We start from the raw sequence: 26,803 nt of genomic DNA, 5'->3' as shown, positions 1-26,803 counted from the left end.
AGCTACCGTATGCTGCTGTACAGTATTAAGGGCACAGCTGTATGGACACCTGAATGGAATGCTAACCATCGGTTTCCATGTCACCAACAGGTAAGTACTAGGGCAAAGACAGGCTTCCATTCATTCGAGCCACAGAACGTATCAGTCATACAAGGAGAACACTTTCATCTTCTGCTTTAACTATGTTTTTCTCTAGTCCCACCGTCCTTCACCTTCTGTATCTTACAGCTCTCCGGGAACGAGGAATGAAGAATAGGCTACTACAGGATTTCTTTCCTGGAAGCCTTTACTGATTCTATCAATTGTTTCATCGAAAAGAGTTCAAGACAATGAAAGAATTTTTTTATATAATATTTTTATTGATGATTTGGAAATTTCACATAGTGCACCCGTCACATTCACTTTCCAGGTCCACCCCAACCCTTGGGACTGCCCCCAAAACAAAAGAAGAAAAAAGAAGAAAAATATCAGGTCCAATTTGTGTTGCCCATATATTCACTGGAGCATGGTCAAACTCCCAGTGGCCAGACCCGTAAATAAACCTAAGCAAAAAAATAAAAAATAAAGTGATAAAAGAAAAACAAAAACAAAAAACCTAAGTTCCCCACCAGAAGCCACTAACTATGAAGAGCTACACTCCAGCATCTTTACAGTGATAGAATTCTAGTTAGAGCAATTTCAGAAAGAACCAGAATGTCTCGGGACAGTGAAGATAGCTCAGCAGGTAAACATGCATGCCACACAAACCTTATGCCTCAAATTCAATTTCTCAGTCCCAGAGAGGAAAGCGAATACCAGCTTCCAAAAATATTCTGAGAGCTGTACCATGGCACACATGTACCACCATCCCAACACATAATAATAAAATAATTTGTTTAAAAAAGAAAATCAGGGTGTCTTAATCATAAGACATTGTGTGGTCTCTGGGGCCTGCCATATATATTAACACCTCCAAGTAGCCCTTATATAGACAAGATATATGCTTTTGGAATAAAAAGTGCTTTCAGAAAAATAGTGGGCACTAACTTGGCATCAACAGTTGCCATTAAGTCAAAAACAGAAGGAAGCCTGACTCCATCACCCACAAGCATTCTGAAGATAACTGTTATCTTAAAAGGAGAGAGGGAGATGGCTGTGAAAGTCTCACAAGAACATTTTAATTCCCTCTGAGTTCTAACAAAATGTACAGGGCTAACAGGAGGAAATTCAAGTTAGAAAGGTAAAAAGTGGAACAGAAAAGAGTGTATATTCAAACCCCTCAAAACCATTCCCCAAAGTGAGATTTCTATTGTGATAATCAACCAAACTACAAAATGCCAAGCAGTTCTTTAAAAGAACAGAGAGTAATACTAACCAATGTTTGTTCTACTTTCTGTTTCCCTTAGCAGAGCAGAGGTTACCTAAGGACAAAACTATATCATCTGTCTGTCCCATACCAGAGTACAGTTGATGAAGTCCATGAAGAAGGGCCTAAGATGTAACAAGCACATACAGACATGTAGGGTAAGAGAGGGAATTTGCATTTAAAAAAATATCCTAAGGTCACTTCAGGTCTGAGAGTATAGAGACTGTGTTTAGATTTAGATTAAGATTAACCTCTGCCTTTGCTGTAATTTCCTATAGAAACCAAAACTGGATAAATAAAATTCAACTTTATTTTCAAAGTCCTAAAATTTTGATTGAACCCTAAAAGCAACTTTAAGGTCTTTTTAAAATAAACATTCAGATAGAAAAACAAATTTTTGAAGTTATCCACTTGCTTCTGTCCAATATATTTTAGACAATATCCAATTAAATTAAAATTATACTTTCTCAATGAAAAAACAAAACAATAACAAAAAACCTTTTAGCTATGAAATCCAGAGGCATACCTAAATTCTAAAAGAAACACATAAGATTTTGGTGGTACTTACTCAGCACAATATGCACACTCTATAAAACTAATCACTTCAGCCATAAAAGCAGCCCTGCACATGCAGCCAACAGCACTCAATCATGCTAAATAAAGACATGTTTTTCTTATCATCTTTATTCAAGTATTTCACAGCAGTTATATTACAAATTACAGTAAATGTTCAAATTCCAGAATTCAAAAATTAAATAATTTACTCCAAACTAATGTAAAATGAAGTCAAAAGCAAAACATCAATTTAACACAATTCTAAATTAAACTACAAACCCAAAATAGACCATAGTTGGTGAAGTCTACTTAATCTACAAAGTAGACATACATGACCAAAACCAAATAGGACTTCCAAAGTCTAAACAACCAAATGTACAAGATACAAAAGATGCAGGTACAAGCCTGAATTCAAGCTTACAATATGATTACAAATAATAATTACAACAGCAATGGCATTCAGCTACGGGACCTGACACTGAAGATACCTACTGATTAGCACCATAGCTGAACCAACTTAATCAAAAAACGGGAAGATAAGAAATTACCACCCCACTCCCTAAAAATAAAATCCAGTAAACCTACAAATACATTGGCATATGAGAAAAATCAAGTCATGAAAGGACATTAAAAAATTAATCACAGGTAAGATTCAAGCTCGAAAACACAATTTATTCCACAGCCATCAGTTTCAAACCTAATACAGTTCCATCATCTTCAAGAAGCTCCCAGGGTTCCCACAGCTGAGCATGAACTTTTGCTTGGCTGGGCTTGGATACATAATTTATTGATCTGAGAGCAAGGTTTTACACAGGAGCTTATCATTTATAATGCTCACATAGGAAGTAAGAACAGAGGTCAATTTGTACATTATTATTATTATTATTTTTTTTTTGCCAATGCTATACAGCAATAATTAAGAACTTTACAGAAAGGTAAACAAAACCGAGTCGACTTGGATAATTTCACAAGCTGCTTTAATCTATAGAACCACCAGATATCTGTGAAACAAGCAAAACTGGGATAGTATGTTTCTCTTTGGGGGGAAAGGGGCCTGAAGAGTTGGTGCGATTTCAGCTCATTTCTCCCCGCTTGGCATGAGACTCGCTTCGTCTTTGAGACCTAAACTGTTCAAAGTGGCAGTTCCTATACTGAGTTTGCCTCTGATTTTTCCATCTACATCAAGGGTAAACATAAACTAAGACGTGATCTTTTGAAAGCATTTTAATGGCGTACATAAATTTCCCTTGTAAAACTCACTAATGGCTAAAATCTTAATTCACGTGCAGGATTGGGAAACCTACTTAGAACATGTGCGGTTTTCCTCCTTTCACAAGTGCTGCTGTTACTTGAACAGAATGCTTCTGAAGTAGAGAAACTGGAATAAATACTAAAGAAGAAATAGCACAGCAAGAACCTGAGACTTGCAAAAACCCTTTTACCAGAAACTTGCTACAAAAAATCTGCTACATCTTATTTCATCAAATCTTTAAATTCTGTAACAATTTCCATCAAAATACAAAATGCTAATGTATTAGACAGTAAAATAGTTTGCACTGGTATGATGGTAATAAATATTAAAGAAAGCATGAAAATCCTCCCAATAATCAAATTAGAGGTTTCAAATCACCTCCCCTTTAAAATGGTTCATCGTTAATCACACTTGCTCACCTTAAAAAATACAGTGTGTCTACATGGTAGCATCTTGAGTTATGTGACTAATTAAATATGAAAACCTCAGACTAGGTATAAAGAAAACAAGGACCATTTTTTAAAATGAAGCTAGAAGATGGTGACCATGAAGGTAAATGCAAAGAAGCACTTGGGATTACTTTAGTAGCTGAAGCCAGCACGAGCTGTCTGCACACCACACAGCCAGAGACAAGGAGACAATACCTTAGCTTCAGCATGTAAACGGTGGCAAAGTGATTACAGGACCCTGTAAACACTGTTGGTAACTAAAGACAAGAAGCTGAGGTAGCTCAGTGTCTCTGCAGTAGTCCTCAACCATGTGCCATAATTAAAACCCAAATATGTGTTGCATATATTGGAAAGACACACCTGCAGCTAACGGCTATCGTAAAGGAATATAGCAAGCCAACTTGTCTGCAAAATTTTCTGTATTTTGTTTTAAAATTATCTCATAAAAAATGTCACTGCATTCCCTTTGCCTCTTTGCAACTGTCTAAACTATATCTGCAAATTTTTAGAAAGTTTTGTAAAATTAGTAACCCATAATTATTTTCAGGTAAGTATAATCCACAGAAATCACTCAACAAGATCCCGAATGATTCCAACCAAACTGAAGCACTGTGAAGGTGTAAGCATGGGACAGAATTTAAATGTTAACACTGTTATTCAAGGACACACCAGAGCTTACTTACAATTATACAGAAAATGAGTTTTACAGAGTTTCTTACAAATTCCTCTCTTTTCTGTTCATTTGGCAAGTCCTGGCTTTAAAACAAAACAATAACAATTGACTACACATGAAAACCATTTTTCTCTGGTAACTCAAACATGAATAACTATTAAATTGCATCTGACAGAAGAATGGCCACCATCTATTTATTTTCTGGTCATCATTGTTGGCAATATGGAAAAATATGTGGGGTTTTTGTGGACTGTGTACTATTTGTCGCTGTTTTAGTATGTATTTCTTAAGTAGAAACAAACCACAGGAAAGCTTGCCAACCTAGCATATTACGTGGCTTACTGAGTATCTTGATTGTTTTGAGAACGAGACAGGCATTTAATACAGAATACTGTTGTCTCTTATGACATTGAATATCAAAACTTATTTTCAAGGTTGTAACCAAAGAAAACATTCTAATTAATTTGCTACAAATGAGCCCATCCATTAAGCCTCATCTTTCTCAAATGAATAAAAGGCACATTAAAGGCAGTTCTAAAGAGCCTAACTTAATTTTACCCAGTTTCTTCAGTTGTCCACCAGAATATACTATAGCCAATTCTAAAACAGGTTTTAGTCCATTACCCAAGGGTGGGGTGAGGGGTGGGATATGATCAGAGATAGAAAAGAGGAAAAAGGGGGAGGGGGAGGTCACCCATGGTTTTCAACAATTCAGCACAGTTAGAACTGCCCCATCCGGTTTCCTCCAGTTTGCTGGTCCGCTCCCTAAGAGAATCTCCAAGAGTGCAGAAAACAGGGGCAGAGCAAAAGCAGTTTCTGTAGCACCAAAATCTCCAAGCTGTGGGGTTGTATTTTTTATTTGTGGAAAATACAACATGTTTCTGAAGTTTTGTTTGGTTCTTGTAGGCTGGTTGGTTTCAGGTACCTGAGACAATAGCACCAAATTCAACAGAGAAAGAATGAGTGAGCGAGCACTTTACACCAAGGCTCTGTGCATGATTGGTGCAATTGGAAAGTGAATGGCTCAGAAGACTGCTCATCAGGAGCAGATTGGAGAGGATAAACCACCCATCTTGAGGAGTTCATAGGAATGTCTCAAACATATGAACTGTTCTTTCCATCTCCTGTAAGAGAAAGGAGTGCATGTTATCACTATGGAAGACAAAGGAATTCCTCACCATGAAAGAACTCACATTAAATTAAACTTTTAGACAAAGAATTGAAGATACAAGTTCAAATTTGAATATTTTTACAGCTATGCTGCAAAACCATCTGCCCTAGACAATTCTAAGTACTTCTTATTTTATTCTTTGGCAATGGGGATGACAAATATAGCAACACTCAATGAGTAAGTTACGATGCCAGAAACTGCACTAAGAAATATAGTCCAAATATATTTATATAAGTAAATAGGTACATAAGATATATATCTATGTACATATAAAGTATATATATATATATATAGTGTGTGTGTGTGTGTGTGTGTGTGTGTGTGTGTGTATAAATCTTAACTTAATTCCAACAATAATGTTGAAGGACTGTAGACAGGTGTTATCATGAGGTCCATTTAAAAAAAAAAGACAGACATATAAGAAAATAAATAATCTGATGGCCATTAAATGGATCCTCCCTTACTCATTACATCCTGCTAACTACCAAAGCAAATGGAATGTGTAAGTTGTAGCAAAGTTTAGGACAAAACTAGACAGCTCCTTGTTCCCACACCCTCCCATTCTAATCCCAGCGGAGAGGGAAAAAGGATAAAGGGAGTTGCTGCTATCACCAACCACCACCAGGCAAAGCTGTTCACTGCTCATGCTACCAATCCTCCCTATTCAGAGGAATATGAATTTTATTCAAATTTCTTTGAAAACTGTAGAACTAAAATATATATAGAATTGTACACTGTACCTACATTAGGACAGGCAAGCACCAAGTATATCTTTTCAACCTTTATACAGCTCCAACAAAATCTAATTCTGTATCAATATTAAACATATCTGATTAATAAGTTATTCTAATGATCAATTAAAGTCACTCCAACTAAGTGAGGTTATGATTTACTTTTGGGAGGGAAAATAAAGTTATAAAGCAAAATATACAATATGATCACAAATTTAAATACATATTCACATATTAATACATACTACAGAGATTTAGGCATTTTAAAACACTGGAAAATGTTCCAAGTGACTAATAGCCTATCAGGTCCAAATGGTAGTGTGGGTAACACTGTCCTAAACAGAAGGACAGTGGCCAAGTAAACAGAAGGACTGTTGTTTGGTAAACATGGTTTCTGTTCACTAGAGAAGCACATCTAAGGTGGTTTCTGTTCACCAGATAGCATCCTTAATCCTCCAGGTACCTCCCCTAACCATTCCCCAAGGTCAGCTACTTCTAGCAAGGACACCTAGTCCCAGATTAAGCCAGAGAGCATGTATCAGCCCTGCTGACTGTCATATAAAATTGCTTACTTTTCCTCTATTTGCTCTTCTCTTAACTCCCCCACAGATAACCTTGGCTATTTGATCCTCAATAATCTCACCTTTGGATAACAGGGCATGGGAATGTTTTTTTTTTTTTATTTTTTCATTTCTAGAAGCTTCTATATATTGCATAATTTAAATAGTTTTGAAAAAAATGAACCTCATAAAACGTGGTTATGAAATAATTGGGAATTCCAGGGCAGCCAAGGCAACACAAGATGACCCTATCTCAAAACAAAAACAAAACAAAATTTCATCAGTCTAAAATACAATCAAAGCAAACACATTGTGTTTGGTTATGTTCCTTTTTTTAAAAAAACTGCATATACTTATCATGTGCAGCATGTTTTGGAATATACTTTTGTATGTGTGTGTATATACACGCACATATATTTTTTGTCCCATTGATTCTAACAAATGTGAAAATTATCTTCGAGTGGTTTTAAGTTTTTAATTTATTTAATCACACCTAGCATATATTAATTATATATGACTCGGTATGTTGTTTCCATATATTCAGATACCAAGAATTGACTTATTATGTCTGTAGCAGGCTACTGAAATATAGTTACGCCATCTTGTGAAAGCATTGCTAAAAACACTGTAATTGCTAAAACTATCTTGGGTAAAAACTGATATCTAACTACTTTAGACCAGCCATTAGTTCCTACAGTAAACTGGTCTCTGGACCAGCTATAAATTCCTATACAATGTGATGCTGACCTCAAAGTTATGAGAGATGCCTGGCCATTTAGCTGCTATGTCTCTACTTCTGTAAATAGCGGTTGCTTGCTGCAGATGTCCAGAGCTGCTTTTGTGTATACATCATAATTGTCATCCTTGCCTTTAAAACATCAAACTGGAGGTCAAGGTGGCTTCCAGCTACTCTGCTTGGGGGAGTCCCACTGGTGTTAAATGAAGACTCCATTTGACTTGTCCAGGCATCTTGGGAGTTTTTCTCTTCAGGTACCCCATAAGAGTGTCTATCTTCCTTTCTTCTCTCCACCCAACCCCTAAGCATCCAACCCAGTCCCTAGTAATCCAGAACTATGGACACATCCTTGCTTGTTTTCACATATCAAAGAGTCTATGTGATACGTATGTAGTTGGCTTATTTCACTGAACACGATCCCCTCCAGTTTCATATAGCAGAACTATATTATTCTTAATGGCTGACCAATAATTTAGTGTGTGTATGTGTGTGTGTACCACTTTATCTACTCATCTGTGGATGGTAACTTGGGCTCATTCCAAATCTTGGTTTTGGTCAATAATGCTACCGTTACAGGTGTCTCTTTCCTATATTCTGGTTTCATTTATACCCAGAAAAGTGACAGAACAATCAAATGGTTATTCTGGGATTTTTTTTTAGGTTTGGGTGGTTGGTTTTTTTAAAAATATCTGTATTATTTTCCAGAGTAGCTATATTAACTTATATTCCCACAAACAGTGCCTAATGGTCTATTTTCTCCACACCATTGCTAGCATTTTTTTTTCTATTTTAAAAACTACCATTCTAACTGAAATTGTTAGTAGCAGATAAAAGAAACTTGTCTTAAGTACTGCCATTTTTACTTCAAACTCCAACTTACCTGAACTGACCAACTCCCTCTCTAGTTCCCCAAAACATACTTGTTATCAAACCCCTCTTTAAGCAGCACTAGTTTCCCAAAACATAATGTCTGTTCCTAACAACAGAGAGAACAGATGAATTTGATTAGTTGGGCAAAAACACTTACATTCTATGTCAGTTGACAATAACGGAACATTTGGGAAAGTCCCTAATCTCAGGTTTCTGATTGGTAAAAAATTTAGCTGTAATTTGGCCCAAGTACTTGTAGTTTTATGCTTGTAAACCCTGCTTCAGCTCCTGCTCTGGGCAACCAGGGGAAACAAGGCTCCTGAGTTGCTTTTGTTAAGTGTTTTATCATAACAACAGGGAAGCAAACTAGAACAGAAGTTGATAAAGGGAGTAGGCCATTGCTCTGAGAGATCTGACCATGTTTGGGAGAGGATTGTGGTTGATTTTTGAGCTTTGGGCTAGAAAAGCTCAATGAGCTGTTGATGAGCTCAGAAGGTAAGAATGTTGAGAAAAATGTAGATAGTGAAGATTATGAAATTTCAGATGTAAGTGTGAGAGTCCCTCAAAGACTCTACGGAGGCCATCTTTCTGATATATTTGAATTAAGAATGTGTGGGTTTTGGTCAGTTGGGGCTAAAGAATCAGAACCACCAAGATGAAACCTTTACTGGACAATTGATGGTAGTTAGCTGGTACTGAATAGTCAACAGTGAATAATAAGAGGCTACAATCACTGAGGTGAAGTCTTCTGGGAAATATTTCTTCACAGTGAGCACACCCAAGCTGTGGTCCAGAGTTACAGGCCCAGGCTGTATCTCAAGCTGGCAGCTGAATTTGGTAATATTTAAGTCTCCTACTTGTTACTGGCTTTGGTGAAATTAGAGTCATAGGACTGAAGGGGTCATGGAGACCACCTGAAGCTTGAGACTGTGAGCACCAGGAGAAGCCATTGGTGAAGGTGAAGCCCCAAGTTATATGGTGACCCCAGCATACTAGAGATGCAAGGACTAGGATGATCACCAAGGACAGCACCAGAGTAGTGCATTTTGATGGCAGAGCTGGAGGTGAAACTACCCAGATTGTAGACACTGAGTTATTTACACTGGATTTTGGTTTTGCTTTGATCTGATTATAACAGTACCCTAGTTCTTCACTTTAGAAATAGAGTATGTAATTTCTTTTGGATTTTACAGAAACCAACACCTCAGAGACTTTGAATTTTTAAGGAGAACTTGAAGTTTGGAATTGTCACAGTTTTAAACATTTTAAAGTTATACTGTGTTTTATATTGTGGCACTACTAACATGAGATCCTGGGGACAAGGAAAAGTGACAAATAGTGATATTTTTCTGTTCAGCTGAAAAGAGGCCAATTGTGTTGATTAGCTATTAACACAAATTACAGTCACCTGGAAAGAAAACCTAGAATCAGGAATTGTCTCTATCAGAATGACCTGTGGGCATGTCTGCAGAACATTTTCTTGAATAACGTTTGATGTAGGAGGGAAGTGCTGCCCCTAGGCAGATGGTCATGGATTGTATAAAAAAGTAAGCTAAGGAGGCTGGAGAGATGGCTCAGCAGTTAAGAACACTGGCTGCTCTTCCAGAGCCGAGTTCAATGCCCAGCAACCACACGGCGTCTCACAACCAAGCATAATGAGATATCATGCCCTCTTCTGGCCTGCAGGCATTCTATTATTATTATTTTTTCAATCAATTAGTTTATTCACTTTGTCTCCTCCCTGTACCTCCCTCTCTCCTCCCCTCCCAATCCCACCCATCCTCTTCCCCAACTGTGTCCCTCTCCCAGTTCACTGTAAAGGGATGTCCTCCTCCCCTTCTCTCTGATCCTAGTCTATCAGGTCTCATCAGGAGTGGCTGCATTGTCTTCTTCTGTGGCTTGGAAAGCCTACTTCCCCCTCAGGGGAGGTGATCAAAGTGCAGGCCAATCAGTTCATGTCAGAGACAGTCCCTGTTCCCATTACTATGGAGGCCACTTGGATACTGAACTGCCATAGGCTACCTCTGTGCAGGGGTTCCAGGCCATCTCCATGAGTGGTCATTGGCTGGAGTATCAGTTTCAGAAAAGACCCCTGTGCCCAGACTTTTAGGATCTGTCACTGTCCTTGTGGAGCTCCCTGCAGGCATTTTTGAACACAGTATACTCATACACACTAAATAAATAATCTTTAACAAGCTGAATAAGACACTTTGTCAAGCTCCTGCCTTGGGTTTATGCTTTGACTTCCCTTGATGATGTAAGCCAAATAACCACACACACCCCAAGCTGTCTTTGGTCAGTATTTTATCACAACAACAGAGAAGCAAACTAGAACTCATGCAGTATGATGTTTCCTATAGGTTAGTTATACACTATTTCTAATGAGCATAAATCTTTTATATACCTAATTTGCAGCTTTTAATTATAAAGTAATATTTATCAATTTTTTCCTTATTTATTGAGAAAATAAGGTTTTTTTTAATCCTGCATTGTATTTACAGGGATATATTACACTTATTATCTGCAATATGTTGAATCGTCTTTACCTCCCTGAAATCATAATCGTGGTTTATGCTCTTTTTGATGGACTGTTGAATTCAGTTTATTAGTACTTTGCTGAGTATTCCTCATCTCTACACTGATGTTCATCACATTATCAGTCTTTCTTCTGTCACTATCAGGTTTTGATAATAAGCAATGCTAGTCTTACAGAATAAGTTTGGAAAATTTCCCTTTCAGTTCTATAGAAAAGTTTGAGAAACACTGGGGTTAGTTAGTTCTTTAAAAAAGTTTTATAATATTCAGTGTGAAGTCATCTAGCTCATGGAGATAGGTACTACTGAGTCAATTCCGTTGCTTGTTACTGGTCTATTTTATTTTCTAAAACATCCTTGGAATAGCAGGTAAATAGATGGCTAGCAAGTAAAAGCATTTCTAAGCCTTGAAGACCATAGTTCAATCTCTAGGCCCACAAAAAGAATCTACTCCCACAAATTGTCCTTTGAACTCCACAAATACACTGTTTCCTTAGTGGTTTAGGCGCTATTACTTGAAAGGGTCTCTGGTATGGGCTTCTCTGTTAGTGGAGTTCTGAAATACATGTCTTCCAGTTAAAAGCATGGGTTCAAATGCTTCATGGACAAATCATAGCACTAACTCTATGGCAGTCACACCTAGTCTTCTCAGCAGTGTATGATAAGACAAAGTTCAGGGACAACTAATGAAGTTTATCTATACAGGTGTGGTAGTGTTTTATTTTTAATACTGTGATAGCAGGTGTGTCCACAAGTAGAATCTCAGACCCACACCAACATCACAAGCTGTGTGTGCTTAGAGATGGAGGCAATTTGAGATATTTCTCCCGTAACTCTTATTACTTGCAGTGCCCACCACAGATCAAGGTGAGATGTGGAGAGTGGGATGCAGCTGGTGCTAAAAATTTCATCTCAGCTGAGGTGCTCAAAGGAAACAGAGCAGAATGTGGCTGGTGCCAAAGTTTTCCCTGAACTTTGTTTAGCCTGTGCACATTGAGGGAGAGGCTATCAACAATGGAACCAAAATGCTACAGATTTGAGACTTGTGTGACTGGTGGATCAGTGAAATATCAGTTCTTTTTAGGTCTTGTTAGTGACAGACACCCATGCAAGACAGTGAGAGAAGGGTGACAGGAATCCCACAAGAAATCCTGGCACATCCAGGAAACTACATCTGACAGGTTTCAGAAGTCAGCCTCTCCAAACCCATGGTTTTTGTGGATAGCACCCTCTGCTTCCCTCTATATTTTAATACCCTTTCCCTATGAGGTAGCACTCTCCATGGTTTTATGTCAGTCATTAGTGGACATATGAGGCAGCTAAAAGTTGAAAGGAGCAAGTACAGGGGAAAGTATGTGGGGTCCTAAAGATTAAGAATACACTGGGGTTTCTGCCCCTAGAGTGGTCCAAAATCAGAAACTAGGTCCCTTCTCAAGATAGCTGTGGAACTGGGAGAATAGGTGACAAAATATTTTGCTTTTCTTGTTATACCACAACTATCCTAGTTCTCTAGATTTTTACAAAGCTTCTGCTTTTTCCTACTACTAAATTTTAGCATTCTTCCATGGTCACTCACCTCCATATGCAACTATATACCTGTTGTTCTGTTTTTTTTTTTTTTTTTTGGTATCGTGGAGTAAGTGAATGCTAGGTGCTTCTAGTTAGTCATCTTGTCCTCCAAAATAATTTGCCCTCCAAAATAATTTAAAACACCACCTTGTTTTTACTCAAATCTAATGCTCCTAAGGCTAAAGGTGTAATTCAGTGGTAAAATGCTTGTCTAACTTATGCAAGGCCTAACTGATGTTCAATGCCCAGTACCACAATGTCCTTATTACACATGAAAAATAACCATACCCTCTTCACCTAAGTCTTTAGTATCCTCAACATTGGAAATGTTCCTTTAGAACAGAAAATTTCTCATGCTTTCTATCCTAAAAACCTAGCACATTATCTTGTACTGGAGATTCTTGATAAATATTTCATAGTAGACCACGATATGAACTAATAAGCAAACTAAGAAAATCTAAGTTTTTCAGCCCATTCATTGAGTAAATGTGAGTAGATGTGGTATTACATTTGCTCAGGTGACATTAAAAAGCAGGAATACAGATTAGATACATAAAATATATGAAAAGAGACAGTAACTCTTTTTTATGAGGAAGAAATTTCCCTGTGGTCCAGAGTCATAAAGAAAAGAGAAAAGGAAAGGAAAAAAGAGAAGAGGAGAAGAAGCAGGAAAATGAGAAGGGAAAAAAAAGGGAAAGGAAAGGAAAAAAGAGAAAAGGGAAAGGAAAAAGGGAAAAGGAAAAGGGAAAGAAAAGGAAAAAGGAAAGGAAGGAAAGGAAAGGAAAGGAAAGGAAAGGAAAGGAAAGGAAAGGAAAGGAAAGGAAAGGAAAGGAAAGGGAAAGGGAAAGGGAAAGGGAAAAAGAAAGGAAAGGAAAAGGGAAAGGAAAGGGAAAGGAAAGAGGAAAAGGAAAGGAAAGGGAAAGAAGAAAGAAAAAGGAAAAGGAAAGGGAAAAGGAAAAGAAAGGAAAGGGAAAGGAAAGAGGAAAGGAAAAGGAAAAGGAAAAGAAAGGAAAGGAAAGGGAAAGGAAAGGAAAAGAAAAGGTCCATGTTTAAAGCATGTAAGTCGAAGGATACAAGCTATCCCTCTGGCTATTTACAGGACAAGATCTGATCAAACAAAATATTCTAAAGTTCTTCTCTAACTACTTGTGGGTGACAAACAGGCCTCATTTGCTTTTTTTTTTTTTTTTTTTTTTTGAGACAGGGTCTCATGTATCTCAGACTAGCCTCAAACATGCAAGGCAACTGATACTACCAATGAGCTAAAGACTCAGCACCCAGTTTTTCTAATCTTAAATCTTGACAGCATTGTTCAGTTACTTAGTACAAAAACTATGGAATTAGCATGCATGTGTTACACATACATGCATGCAGGTAAAACATTCATACACATTAAATCTTTTAAAAATGAACTTAAGAGAAATAACTTTTCTTCTTTCTCCTTTAAGACAAGCAAAATCACATACTTTATGGATGAACTAGGCACACTTACCTCTACAAGCTGCGTTTTATCATAATCTTTACGATGGCGGTAGATGCACTGACTAAGAAGGGAATACAATCTCTCAAGCTGATCAACTGTCAAGTTGTTGCTTTTATCTACCAACAAATCAAGCAATTTCTGGGTGTGGGGGAGACATACAAAAAAAGAGAAAATTATACAAATTATATTCAAATGCCTACACAACAGGCATCACAAGACATAAAGTGACACCTATGGTTAGATGATTCTAGACTTTAGTTTACTAACTAATTTCAAACCCTCAAAATAAACTTAATTCCTAGTTAGGAGAAGTCCTGGGACACTTATCCCTAAATTAAAGTAACAATTGCCAAAACTATTTTTATTAAACTGCTTTACAAATATCCAAATATTATTTCAGTCATTGAAAATGGACTGTGAAGAGCTAAGCATACCTTCAATCTCTCGTGATCAACTACCAGAGGTGGCACAGGCTCAGATGGCTCTTCTGGAACCAGTTCCAGGCTGGTTGTTTTTGCCTGCTCTACAATTAATTTACGATATTTTTTTACTTTAGAAGCACCTACAATTGAGAAGGGGACAATATACTATAGTCAATAAAAGTAAAAGAATGATTAAGTAAATATAAATTCTTTTGCCCATGACAAAATTTCATTTTGGAGTAAATAACAATGTGTGTGTGTGTGTGTGTGTGTGTGTGTGTGTGTGTGTGTGTGTGTTTTAAATGCTAGTTTATTTTGGGATGCTTTCTCTTTTTTAAGAATAAATAATCCAAATTAAAGAAAACTAAACCAAAGTAATACTGAACTATCACGTGATACATGTAATCCATGAACAAGAAATAGAAAAACCACCTTGACTCCAAGCACTTGCTTAAAGGGTAAGAAATGACTAGTCAGTAAAACCTTTGCTCTGCATGAGGACTTGGTCTCGGACTCCCAACACTTGAGCTACAAAGAAGGTTATGCTACATGTGCTGCACTGCAGCGCTGGGGGCAGATTTACAATCAGTGCAACCTGCTGGCTACAAATTCACCTCTGGTTCAGTGAGAGATCCTGTCTTCAGGGGGTAAGGTAGAGAGTGACAGACCAAGAAGAGGCTTGTTGTCTTCCTCTGGTCTCTGAGCATGACATGGGAGAGAGTAACTGCACCTACACAACATACAGCACACGTGCACATACACATATACAATTTTTCTACTTCTTAATTTTATTACAGAGCTTAGGAAACTGGCAGAATAAAAAAAAAAAATTACCGTGGCCTAAATCCCAAACTAAAGCTGTGTATTCCACACAATTTTACAGACCATGTCACAATTTCAAGACAGCCTAGTATAGGAAGAGAACCTATTCAGATAGGAAACCATACTGAACAGGACAGATTTCCAACTCATCCCATCCCACTGTGCAGTAAAGAATGGTAAGAAAAGATGAGCTTGATAACCTTTACTTCCTTTTCTGCTTTTTCTTAAGCAGATCATACTGTCATGAGAAGGCAGGGCTTGTAGAATGCTCTGATTTCCTAAGAGCAAGGTTAAGTAACAATGAGTCCTACATCCTTTCCACTACTGCCATTTAATTCAGTGAGACTTAGCTGGATCTGAGATACTCTAACAATGACCACCTACAATAAATACACTGCAGCACATTAGTAACCAGGAAAGGCAGCTACTTATTACTAATCCCAGAAACAAAACATTCTGAAGTTTAATTTACAAAATTAAAAATCAGGCATGGGGAATTAACTCAAAGTTGCATAACTAAATGAATAAGAGAATGGCTTAATCTCAGTTTGTATGACTTTCTAATATACTAGACTATTCTGATAGCCAAATCTCTGCCTGCCCCATCACACCCTAGCAATTCTCCTGCTAGAATTCTGCCATTGTTAAACATGTGAAGTGACTTGGCTTGTAACTGCAAAGCTTTTAGAATAAGAGTGACAATCAGACAGACGGAAGAAAAGTAAAAAGCCAAGAAAGCAGTGCATTCTGGACCATGAAACCTCTGAAACTTTCAGTAAAATTGAACGTGTTCACAGTTATTTATGGAATGGGCTAAAAAAATGTTAATGGCCACTCCCCTCTAAGAATCTGTTATTGCTACTAGAAACCAGATAAAATATCCAATGAATTAATTCTGGAATTTAAAGCCTCAGAAAAAAATGTTTAAAAACTTTAGCCCTACCTTCTTTATCCAGTTCTGTATCTTTAACCTCCACATCAGGACCAGGTTCAATCTTCTCATTACTGCTACATTCCAGTACTTCTAGTTTCTCAGGATTATCTCCATGATTTTCATTCAAAGTTTCTGGTTTGTCTTTTAGCTGTTCCTCCAAAGGAATCTTTTGTTCAGAACTAGATTTTTCTCCACCACCAGGAAGAGGAATTCTTTCAGGAACTTTGCCATTCTGACACTCGAGAATGGGAATTCCTTCAAAACTGTCAGTAGAGGCCTCCCCATTAAGACAGGTGCCTTTAAGGAAGGGCTCTTTCCTAGATGCCTGCTCTGGGTTGAGGGAACTGCTGCTGCGGATGAGCAGAGACTCATTTGAACTTTCCTCTTCAGTTGATGCAAAGTTCTCTTTGGTGCCCGCTCCACTATTCAGCCTCTGGCCCTGGTCCATATCCATGATGTCACATGAAGATTCATCATTGGTCATAGATAAGTCTCCAGTCTCTTCTCCATTTTCCTCATGGCAGTCAGTGCTTACCTCAAACTCTCCATTCTCCAACAACTTCCTGTCCTCTGTATGGTCATAGTCTGCAAACTTGGTGTCCTCCTCATCTTTCTTTAAATTATTGACCTTCCTTTTCTTAATAATTCCTTTGCCCCACTGTGATCGTCGCCTTGATTTTCTCCGAACTCGAACTGTTTTATAAAAAAGCGGAGGGGAGAGGGGAGCATGTATAATTTAGAGTATAATGTCAATTTTACATTATAGCAGACCTCCTCCCCCCAAAAAACCCATACTGGTCAAAACACAAACAAAAATTCTTGGCACTGAGTATTCATGCCAATTCTCACAACCTGTAAGTAAAATGAAGTTAAGATGTATTTGGATGAATGCAAACTTTTAAAACTTTACTTACTGTATGAGTTTGCTTGGTATTAACCTTTTCTACTGCAGATTCTACTTTATAGCCATTTCTAACTTTCAACACTCAGGGACTAACCATATAATACAGTTAGGGAATTATCATATTACCAAGCCAACCAGAAAGTTTGGGACCAGAGCCTTAGATTTCTACCAGGAAGGTGGGTGTGTTGCCTGAAAGATCACACAAAGATAGCATCTCAACTATGGAGGAAACAACAACAAAAACCCCATAAGCTAAAGTTGTAGCACCCAATAATTATAGGGATCCCAACAAACAAACAAATACTCTGTTGCCTCTCTTTCCAAAAAAAGGTATCACCTATAAGATGAATGCTCATGAACAGAGCACAATAGGTTATGTGAACAATTTGGTTAGCAAACTATTAAACATTTCCTCTAATACAAATGGTTTACCTAATAGTCAACTCATTACAAAGGTATCTCTGAATATGAAGAATAATCAAGCCTTTTGCTATTAAGGCAACAACATCAACAAAATGTCAAAGATAACCATTTGGTCAGTTATTTGGAAAAGGAGACCTATAAAAGCTGTATTAGCTGACAGAAATTATCATAGCTCTTTGAATAGATAGTTGGGCTTCCACATGATAAACTAGAGCCAACGGTTTTAATCTCCTTTATGTGTATGAGAGGTAGCTGGTGAAGCAGTTTACTCCACTGGTACAGCTCTTTATCAACAATGTATAGTGGGTTCGAATACCACTTTAAGCCTTTAAACCCTTTCCAAGAGTAGGTATGGATACATTTTGTCATTATTATTCACTACGTAGCAACTATCATCTCCAAAATTCAATTTAGTCATTTGGCTCAAAATTTACTTTTCCTTCAAAATTCAGTAATTTAAAATTTTCTTTTCATGCTTTCTCTCCTATTTCTATTTTGTAATTTATAGTTTTATGCTAATTAGCATAAGGAGGAAATTTTCTAAGTCTAATATTAAAAGCTGACACATAGGCTTAGGTGACAGACCTCTTCAACAACCTCATTAGCTAAGCTAATATAGTCCATATTAGAATAAAAAAAAAAAAAAGATGGCCATTTTGCTCCAAAGATGTAAGGCTTTCACTATGTGAACAACTAATTCTCAACAGTAACCATTCTCATTTTCAGCCATGAAACGAAAAATTGTAAGAATTCTCACTCTACTTTTTAAGCCATGAAACTCCAAAGCAAGAAAAACCTCAACTCTGTTCAATCTAGAGGTAGTTTTGTAGCACACTAGACAAAGGCCACTGAAGCAAGTAAACTTCTTAGTCTTTCATACTGGTTAATAAGAAAGAGTGTGCAGGCCCCACTTCAAACACTAGCTGGGCAACACAAGCTAGAATCCATTTTGGGGAGGGGTCACATAAGCACTAACATAGAACTTTCCGTTTGGGTGGATGCTTCTTCACAGTATGGATGTGGTAGTTCTATATGTGTGTGTGGATCAAATCTTTGACATACCAATTCCTTTCTTTACCTAGGGTGCTCTACTGAAAAACCCACTTAGGAACACAATTTTTGTTGTACCACCGAGACTGTTTCCAAAGCTAAGACCTTAGAAAAGCAGCTATTCCTTTGGGACATTAGAGTTAAGATTTGAGTGTGCTAACCTAAAACAGACAAATGGTGTGTTACATGTGCCATCTACTGGTAAAACAAAATCCCACTACAGATTTTAAAGGCATTTTTAATATTTAAAGTACTTAAACCTCTTTAAAAGGTTTTTTGTTGTTTTGCCCCCTCCCTCCCCTTCTTACCTCTGTGTGTGAATGTGTGTGCACATGTGCATGCACTCATGAGAGTGCATGGGAATGTGTTTCATGGACATGCTTGCCACGGCATGCATATCAAAGGACAACTTTCAGTAGTCATTCTCTCCTTCCTTCCTATGGGTTCTGGGAACCAAATTCTGGTTATCAGGCTTACCCAGAAACCACCTTTCTCTGCTGAGCCATCTTGCCTGCCTTAGCCTAAAACTTCTTAAAGTGAATATTCAATGTATTCTCATTAGTAGGCATTAGTATCAAACTCAGACTAAAAAGAATTTCAAAGTTTAAATGAAAGTACAATGTTACATAATGGGACACAATCTGAGATGCAACTAGGCCAAATAGCTTTTATTCGTTTCATAGCAACTAAATGCATCATTAAATCATTTTTCAAACCTGCTCCATATGAACGCTACTTATTCAAAGAGGTCAAGGGTTTTTTTTGTTTGTTTGTTTTGTTTTGTTTTAAGTAGGTATGTTCAGCTCTCAGACGTCATCAAAAAAGTTTCTTTGTGCAGCTGATGGCTAACACCGAAACTTACAACTGATTCAAGTGCAAAGACTAAGACTAAGTATCAATGGAGTGCTCAGCCACAAATAAGATATCTGTACCACATTCCCTACTTCCCCACCCTCCTTCACCTCCCAGCTCAGGGACCACTGGAAAAAGAAGGTGGAAAGGTTGCAAAAGCCGAGGGCAGGAAGAATCAGAGCAAAACAATGTCTTCTGGACATTTCAGGGCTACTGCACTCATGAACTCAAGGTGGCTTTGTTGTCTGTACAAGATCAAGCCATGTAACACTGTGGCACAGAGGCAGGCGGGGCTCAAGAGCCCACATCCCTAACTGAGGAGCTATTGACAGTTGCTCTTCCTGGAAGAGGAAGAATCAGGTTTTTTCGAGGGTGTAGCCCCTGGTAGTTCCCCTGTGCTCCAGTGGATAGCATCAAACACGGAACAAATGGACTTGGTGAGTTATTTTTTAAAACAGGAACATGAAGTTCAGAAGAGCTGGGAGTAAGGAATGGATCTGGAAGGAATTAATGAGAGGAATGGGGTAAATAAGATCAGATTACATTGTATGAAATTCTTGAAGAATTAGTAAAAAAATCATATTGTTTAAAAGTGGGTACGATTCAGTCCTTCAAATTCACTATCATTTGGTAAAGAGCATACTATGGCCAGCTTTGATGGCAGAGCAATATCATCACATTTAGATCAGAAGAACAGCATTTTATCTTTCAAGGCAGGCTACCTTTAATGAAGCATGAAGACCCTATCAAAAAGATGTTAGGTTTATTAACATATGTCTTTCACAAATATTACAGACCAACAGTAGTAAGTTTTCATGAAGATCTAGAAACTGAATTTTCCTTCCAAATACATCACACAAAGAAAAGATAAATTCTCAACTTATCAAAATTGAGAAATTTCTCAATTTCTTGGATTTCTCAAATTCAGCATAAAATAGTCCCTTAAAGGACCAAATTTCGTACTGCCAAACCATCCATTTCTGCATGATACTCATTGCACTTCTCACAATAAAGAGAACATTATACAGGGAGTGGGAAATAAAGACTAAACGAACAAAAGAATCTATTGTCTCCATATTTCAAGCCAAACTCCACTGTTTGACACCAAAAATGTTTCAAGTGTTTCAGTTATCAAAAAACAAAAAGTATTAAATATAGAAAATAGCAAATTTTTGTTCTAAATCCTACTTTACAAGCTCTTCTCTGAATAGACAGGACTAAAGAGCTATGAACAAAGAGCAGTGTTGTTTGTGGGCCTACCTTAGCCTCAGCTAAAGCCACTCTTGGGCAACATGCTCACAAATACTCACATGCACACTTATTTGCAGAGTTGTGCCAGGCATCCATTGGGTTTCTCTGTTTGTGCCGAAACGCCTCTTCCACTCTAGTCTCTGTTTTACGTGTACTAGCGCCATGAGGAGTTATTTGTTCTGCTGTCACTGATAAGCCTGCAAGCAGCAAATACCACTACCTAGTTAGATGTTCCCAGGTGCATAAACCAATAAAGTTAGAAAAATCTGAAATATAAAACTGTTTTAAAGTCATTAATTATACCTGGAGAGTCTGTAATTCTGGTGAAATTAGTGTCTTTTAAGATGAGAAAGTAACTTGATATAAAAATCATAAAAATGAAAATACCTGGCAGGCCACTCTTATCCGTAATGCCCAAACTAGCCCTATTTTTCACTCATTTTAATTCCAAGAGATATATTTCACAATATGACTGTGAGATTAAGACTGTATAGTCTAAAAGTCATGATTTCTGCTATCTTAGAATGTACAAGAGGAGTACAGGGTCATCAAACTACACTCCTATGAACAGGTTCAACCTAGCTTGTTGCCTGTCACACCATAATGCCCCATGTTTCACTCCCTAGCACCACCTTCCTAGGAATAACCATTCCATCTCAATTTTCTTCACTAGAACCTTTTTCCCATGTGAACATTAAATGTTTCTCACAGTTCCCTATAACTTAGCTTCTTATTCTAATCTACAAAAAGCATCCCTTGGGTATATGGTTTTTAAATGATGTTATATAATAATATCTCTTTAGTTCATATTTCTTACTAGGCATATTTCTACCTGCTTATACCTGGTATCTCCAATAAGGCATCCTAAAAATAGGTCAAATTAAAGATAAATGGTTCATCTTTACACACACAGTTTATCTTCTATATTCCCTATTTCTACTGGCAGAATTGGTATCTGCTCATTCATTCAAACAGAAATACTCTTTCCCTTCAAAGTATCCTCTACAAGGCGAGGGCTATAACTCGAGTTGGCAGAGTGTTTGCCTAGTGTATACAAAGTCCTCAGTGTGTTCCCTAGCACTACGAGTGGTAGCACAGGTCTGCAATCCCAACTTTTAGGAGGTAGAGAGAGAAAGATAAGGTTATCCTTGACTACATAGTGAATTTGAGGGCAGCCTGGGCTATATGAGACCAATTCTCAGAAGGGGGGTGTGAGAAGAAGAAAGGAAGGAAGGGAGAGAGGGGAGGGAGGGAGGGAGGAAGGAAGGAAGACAGTGTTCTCTACACATGCATCACTCATATGCTAATCTTGTTTAGCTCCATACTTCATTAATTAAAATGTACACTACCTCAACACCTTTCCCCCTAGCAGTTTATATAACATAAAAATCACCCATTTTAAGCATAAAATTGTTTTTAGCAAATGTACATTTTTGTAGCCACTCACAGAAATCTAATTTGAAATGCCTGTCCAGCCAGCCACTCCTGTATGTTTATCTCAACATACTTGAAAATTTAAAAGAGAGGACCACATTCAGTAGATGGACTTTCATTATTGCCTAATTTCACATAACACTATTTTTTAAGTCCTGTGTCATTTTATGGAAGTACTTTGCTGAGTAACATGACTATGGATGCACTATGCTTTGTTATTCATTAACCAGTTAGGGGACATTTATGTTATTTCCAGTTTTTATTTATTATAAATAATGTTCCTTCCCCCTAATGGGGGAGCAGCCTTGCCAGGCCGCAGAGGACAACAATGCAGCCAGTTCTGATGAGACCTGATAAACTAGGGTCAGATGGAAGGGGAGGAGGACCTCCCCTATCCATTGTCTTGGAGAGGGGCATGGGAGGAGATGGGGGGGTAGGATTGAGAGGGAATGAAGGAGGGGGCTACAGCTGGGATACAAAGTGAATAAACTGTAATTAATATAAAAAATAAAAATTTAATTAAAAAAATAACGTGTCTATGAATATTCATGTACATGTTTCATGTGGGCATATACTCATTTTTCTTGGATAGATTCCAAGAAAGAAAGCTACTAGATAATGCAGCAAATCTATGCTTGCCTCTGTGGAAACTGAAACATTGTTTTTCAAACTGGCTCTAAATAAATCTTTCAATTTTCCTGAGAACTGAGAACATGCTATTTCTTGCTGCTAAAGTGATCTAACCAATTCATTCCACTGCTTAAGATCCTTCAATGGATCTACTGCCACTGGCATTTCTCTCCCTCCTACTAAAGTTCCTCAAGGACACAGCTGTATATTCAATAAATAAACCATATGCTCATTCTGTGTCTCTAATTCAAAAATTATATATAAATGTTAACAGATTAGGGAAAATATTTGCAAAACAAAGTTTTACGTACTGGTATTAGATGTGAAGTAAAAACTAAAATCTCTTCAGGTATAAATGTAGATATAATATGTAAATCATTTCATAACAGAAATCACTGGTCAATAAAGTTGTAATCCACTAAAGAAATTTCACCAAGAAACACTTTATTTCTCTAACATGCACCATTGCACTCAAACCTTCACAGGTAAAGTTTTGAAATATCCTTGAGAATTTACATGACCTACATTAGTATCAGAAATGAATAAATACAAAGCTATTATTGGAAACAAAGAATGCATTCTGGTGTACTTCCTGTGTCACAGGAAGAGGATTATACTGAACAGAGAAGGCTTCGGCAGCAAATCTATTTCTGCAGCTTACCTCTTTTTAGTCTTGCTTCCTTAATTTCTTCACAGAGTTTATTAAACTCTGGATCTAGTTCAGCTGCAATGATGGCATGTGCAGTGTCCTTCAGGGTACAAGCTCTGTGCCTAATAATTTTGTCTGTTAAAAAAATTGGCATAAATTTATTTTAGATACAAATGGAATAAAATTTATGCAGGATGCCTTAAAAAAAGTTTTAAAAGACACAGACATTAAAATCATAAAACATTCTTAGGTAAGAAAAGATTCTCTTAAGAGGTAGGTAAAAATGAGCTACTCTCTCAATAGCTTGAAAATTTGAACTTTTAAGACCTCAAAATACTAACTCTATTAGATCATTACCCCCAAATAGGGTTTATTTTTAATTTCTAAAAATTAAATAAAAAATAATTTTCAATAAAAATTTTAAAGAATCGGGATATTCACTATGTGCCCCAGAGTGGCTATAGACAAGTATCAGGCACTCAGGGGTCTAGTGAGCCAGCTCAATGGACAAAGCACTTGCTGTGCAGTCTTGGCAACCTGACGTCTATCCCTGGAACTCATGTAAAGGGAGAACAGAACTAACTCCATGGAGTGGTTCTCTGACCCCTACACACTTACCATAGCATTTACACCCACCCACACCCGCACCCACACCCACACACACGCACACATACACGAAATAAATAAAACTAAAAGGAAAAATAAAATAAAATAAAACTAAAAGGAAAACATTATTTAAGGGAAAAAAAACCAGCAGAGTAACTGGTCAAAATTGTGCTAAAGAACACAAATTATTCTGAGTAAGAGAGATCTCTTTAGAAATGTGACCAAACTAGATAAATATAGAAAAAACTACCTAATCCAAAACCTACAAAATGGTATGTAAATTGTAGGCAAGGCCAAATATATCAGTATACACCTATAATCCTAACACTTGGAACCCTGGCTATTTCACAACAAAATCTTGTCTGAAAATAACAATCAAAGCTGAAACTACAACACTGGCAGGCAGAAGCAGAGAGAAGTACCTTGGGTTCTAGGTATCAACAGAAGTGATACTATAAAAACAGTGGCTGCTTCACAGATCATATAGGAAAGACTGCATTGTGAGCAGTGCAATTTCAGTGGTGCCCTCTGGAGTTACAGGACTCCAAATGTGAAATGGTAAATAAGTACAAGATAACTTATAACAATCTGGAGAGCAAAAACCCAGAGCCCAGCATGCTGGTACACATCTGTAAGAAGATGGAAGCAGGAGGGTCAGTTCAAAGTCATGCTCTGCTATGCAGCAAGGTCCAGCCTAGTCTACACAACATGAGACCCTATCTCAAAAACCAAAAGCAAAACAAAGAATTCAAAAGACAAAATATTTACTTCTCTCTCTAGTAAAGGCATAAAGTATAAAAGATCTTTTATTTATGATATTTATGATTAGAAAGTTATAAAAATCTTGTGGAAATCTTATAAAAACATACATAGCACATATGCAACCACTGGTGTATTTCTTTCTAATATATGTTTTCTAAATGTTCATTCAACAAACACTGTCCACAATACTAGAAAAACTGAAGTAATGACTACACAGTAATGTAAAAAACAAAATCAGACATGGTTTCAACAAAATTATAATTTTCAGACTATATAGGAAAGCAGCATTAAATAAATAATATCTCAGCTGAAGAAAAGACTCAGCAGTTAAGAGTACTTGCTGCTATTCCAGAGGACCAGAGTTCAGTTTGCAGCACCCATTTCCAGTGGTTCACAATCACCTACAACTCAAGATCCAGAGAATCTGATACTCTCTTGTGGCCTCCACAGGAACACATACACCACATACCCACACAGATATATACACATAATTTTTTAATCTTTAAATAAATATCTCAGACATACAAAGCCTTCTCTCTCAAAACAAAACAAAACAAAACAAATGACAACAACAAAACCAAAGCACTAATACTGACTAACAGCTATAAATAAAGTCAGTAGGGGTTGGGCATTGGGGCAGGCTTCAAGGAATTCTGAGAAAAGCCACTCACTAATGGTGGAGGGAACCACTGCAAGGACAGAGCTTGTCACATCCAAGAGCCACAATAGGTCATGAAACTGGAATGTTACCTGATAGCCAAGATAAAAACAAGTACCAGACCTTCTCCAAAGAGTTCAGGCCTTCTCCTACAATCAGTGAAAGGTCACTGAAAAACTGTGAACGAGGAAGTAGCATGACTCAACCTCATATCTTTAAAAACTCACTCTGGCTGTTATCTAGAAATAGGATTGAGAGGAATATACCATCCAGAATCATAATCACAAAGCTTTTTCTTGACATGATAGAAGACCATGACTTGAGCTGGGCTGATGGTTGTGATCAGGAAGAAAGACGACAGATCTGAAATGGGCTCTCAACTATAGGGCAGGAGGATAAAGCAGATGAGGGGTCAGATAAGTATCAAAGATGATTCTCTAGCTTCTTGCTCCCTAAAGGGGAAAGGGAGGGAGGAAAGTACTATTTGTAAAGACATACACACAAAACCATGGAATGGATAGAGGAAGGAAGAAGGGAAAAGTTAGATATTGCTTTTAATGAATTTAGCTTTAGGCATTATGATTTTAAGATGCTTTAAAAAATATTAGCATAAGTTCAACAATTCTCTTTATGACCAAAGAACCACAGTGGTTTCTGTGACCTGCATTTGTTATATCTTCTCTGTCTTTTTTCAAAAGATTATTTATGTATATATGTACATGTACAAGTGCCCTCAGAGGCCATAAGAGGGTGTCAGATTCCCTCACTGCTTGAGCTCTAGACAGTTATGAGCCATTCAATATAAAGCTAAAAGCCAAATCCAGATCCTCTGTAAAAGTAATTCTCCTGCCTCACCCTTGCAAGTGTATCCAACTCTGTCTTTAAGTCATAAGTCTTTTTCTTTAAATGGGGTATTTACTGTCTATTAAATTCTGAGATATGTCTTAATGTCTTGTATGTAAATTTAAGCTCTTATATTTCTGTATATGATCCACTGAGTCAACTTCATATATATAGATCATGGAATTTTGATTGCATATTGATGTCTAATTGTTGCAGCACTATTTGTTGAAAGACTCTATTTTCTTTTTGTTTCTTTACTGAATCTACTTGGAACTTCTGTCAAAAAGAAATTGACCTCTGTGTAATGTTAGACAGAATTTTGCTCAATTCCATCTGTCTATTCCCAGACAAAAACTTGTCTGTCAGTTTTTATGCCAACATTATGCAGTCTATATTACTGTTACATGTAACTCTTGAAATAGGGTGGTATTAAGTCCTCTTCTGTGTTTTTCAACATTGTTTTGATAATAGTTACATACGCATTTTAGAATTTGCTGGTTACTGTTCATCAAATGGCTTCTGGTGGCCAGGTGTGGTGGCTCACATCTACAGTCTCAGAATGTGGAAAGCTAAGACAACTACCACAAGTTCAAGGAAAGCCTGCTATTAAGAGACCTTGTTTCAAAAAACTTAAA

At 37.3% G+C, this 26,803-nt stretch overlaps 1 protein-coding gene across 2 annotated transcripts in view; it reads right to left on the bottom strand.

The window, feature by feature from the left end:
• Window positions 1–2,013: 2,013 nt before the first annotated feature.
• The window catches only part of Atad2b (ATPase family AAA domain containing 2B), a 127,342-nt gene continuing 102,552 nt past the window's right edge, over window positions 2,014–26,803 (bottom strand). For both annotated transcript variants that reach the window (XM_021644967.2, XM_021644968.2), the window contains exons 23-28: window positions 23,312–23,434; window positions 20,646–20,783; window positions 16,116–16,799; window positions 14,363–14,490; window positions 13,938–14,066; window positions 2,014–5,398 (exon numbers count right to left, since the gene is read on the bottom strand). In XM_021644967.2, the coding sequence (XP_021500642.1) occupies window positions 5,357–5,398; window positions 13,938–14,066; window positions 14,363–14,490; window positions 16,116–16,799; window positions 20,646–20,783; window positions 23,312–23,434 (1,244 nt within the window). In that variant the 3' untranslated portion in view covers window positions 2,014–5,356. The remainder of the gene's footprint in view (window positions 5,399–13,937; window positions 14,067–14,362; window positions 14,491–16,115; window positions 16,800–20,645; window positions 20,784–23,311; window positions 23,435–26,803) is intronic.

This window comes from Meriones unguiculatus, chromosome 1 (genome assembly GCF_030254825.1).
Source record: "Meriones unguiculatus strain TT.TT164.6M chromosome 1, Bangor_MerUng_6.1, whole genome shotgun sequence".
Lineage (NCBI taxonomy): Eukaryota > Metazoa > Chordata > Mammalia > Rodentia > Muridae > Meriones > Meriones unguiculatus.
The sequence above is the reverse complement of the archived record's forward strand: the minus strand, read 5'-3'. Positions and strand labels throughout refer to the sequence as shown.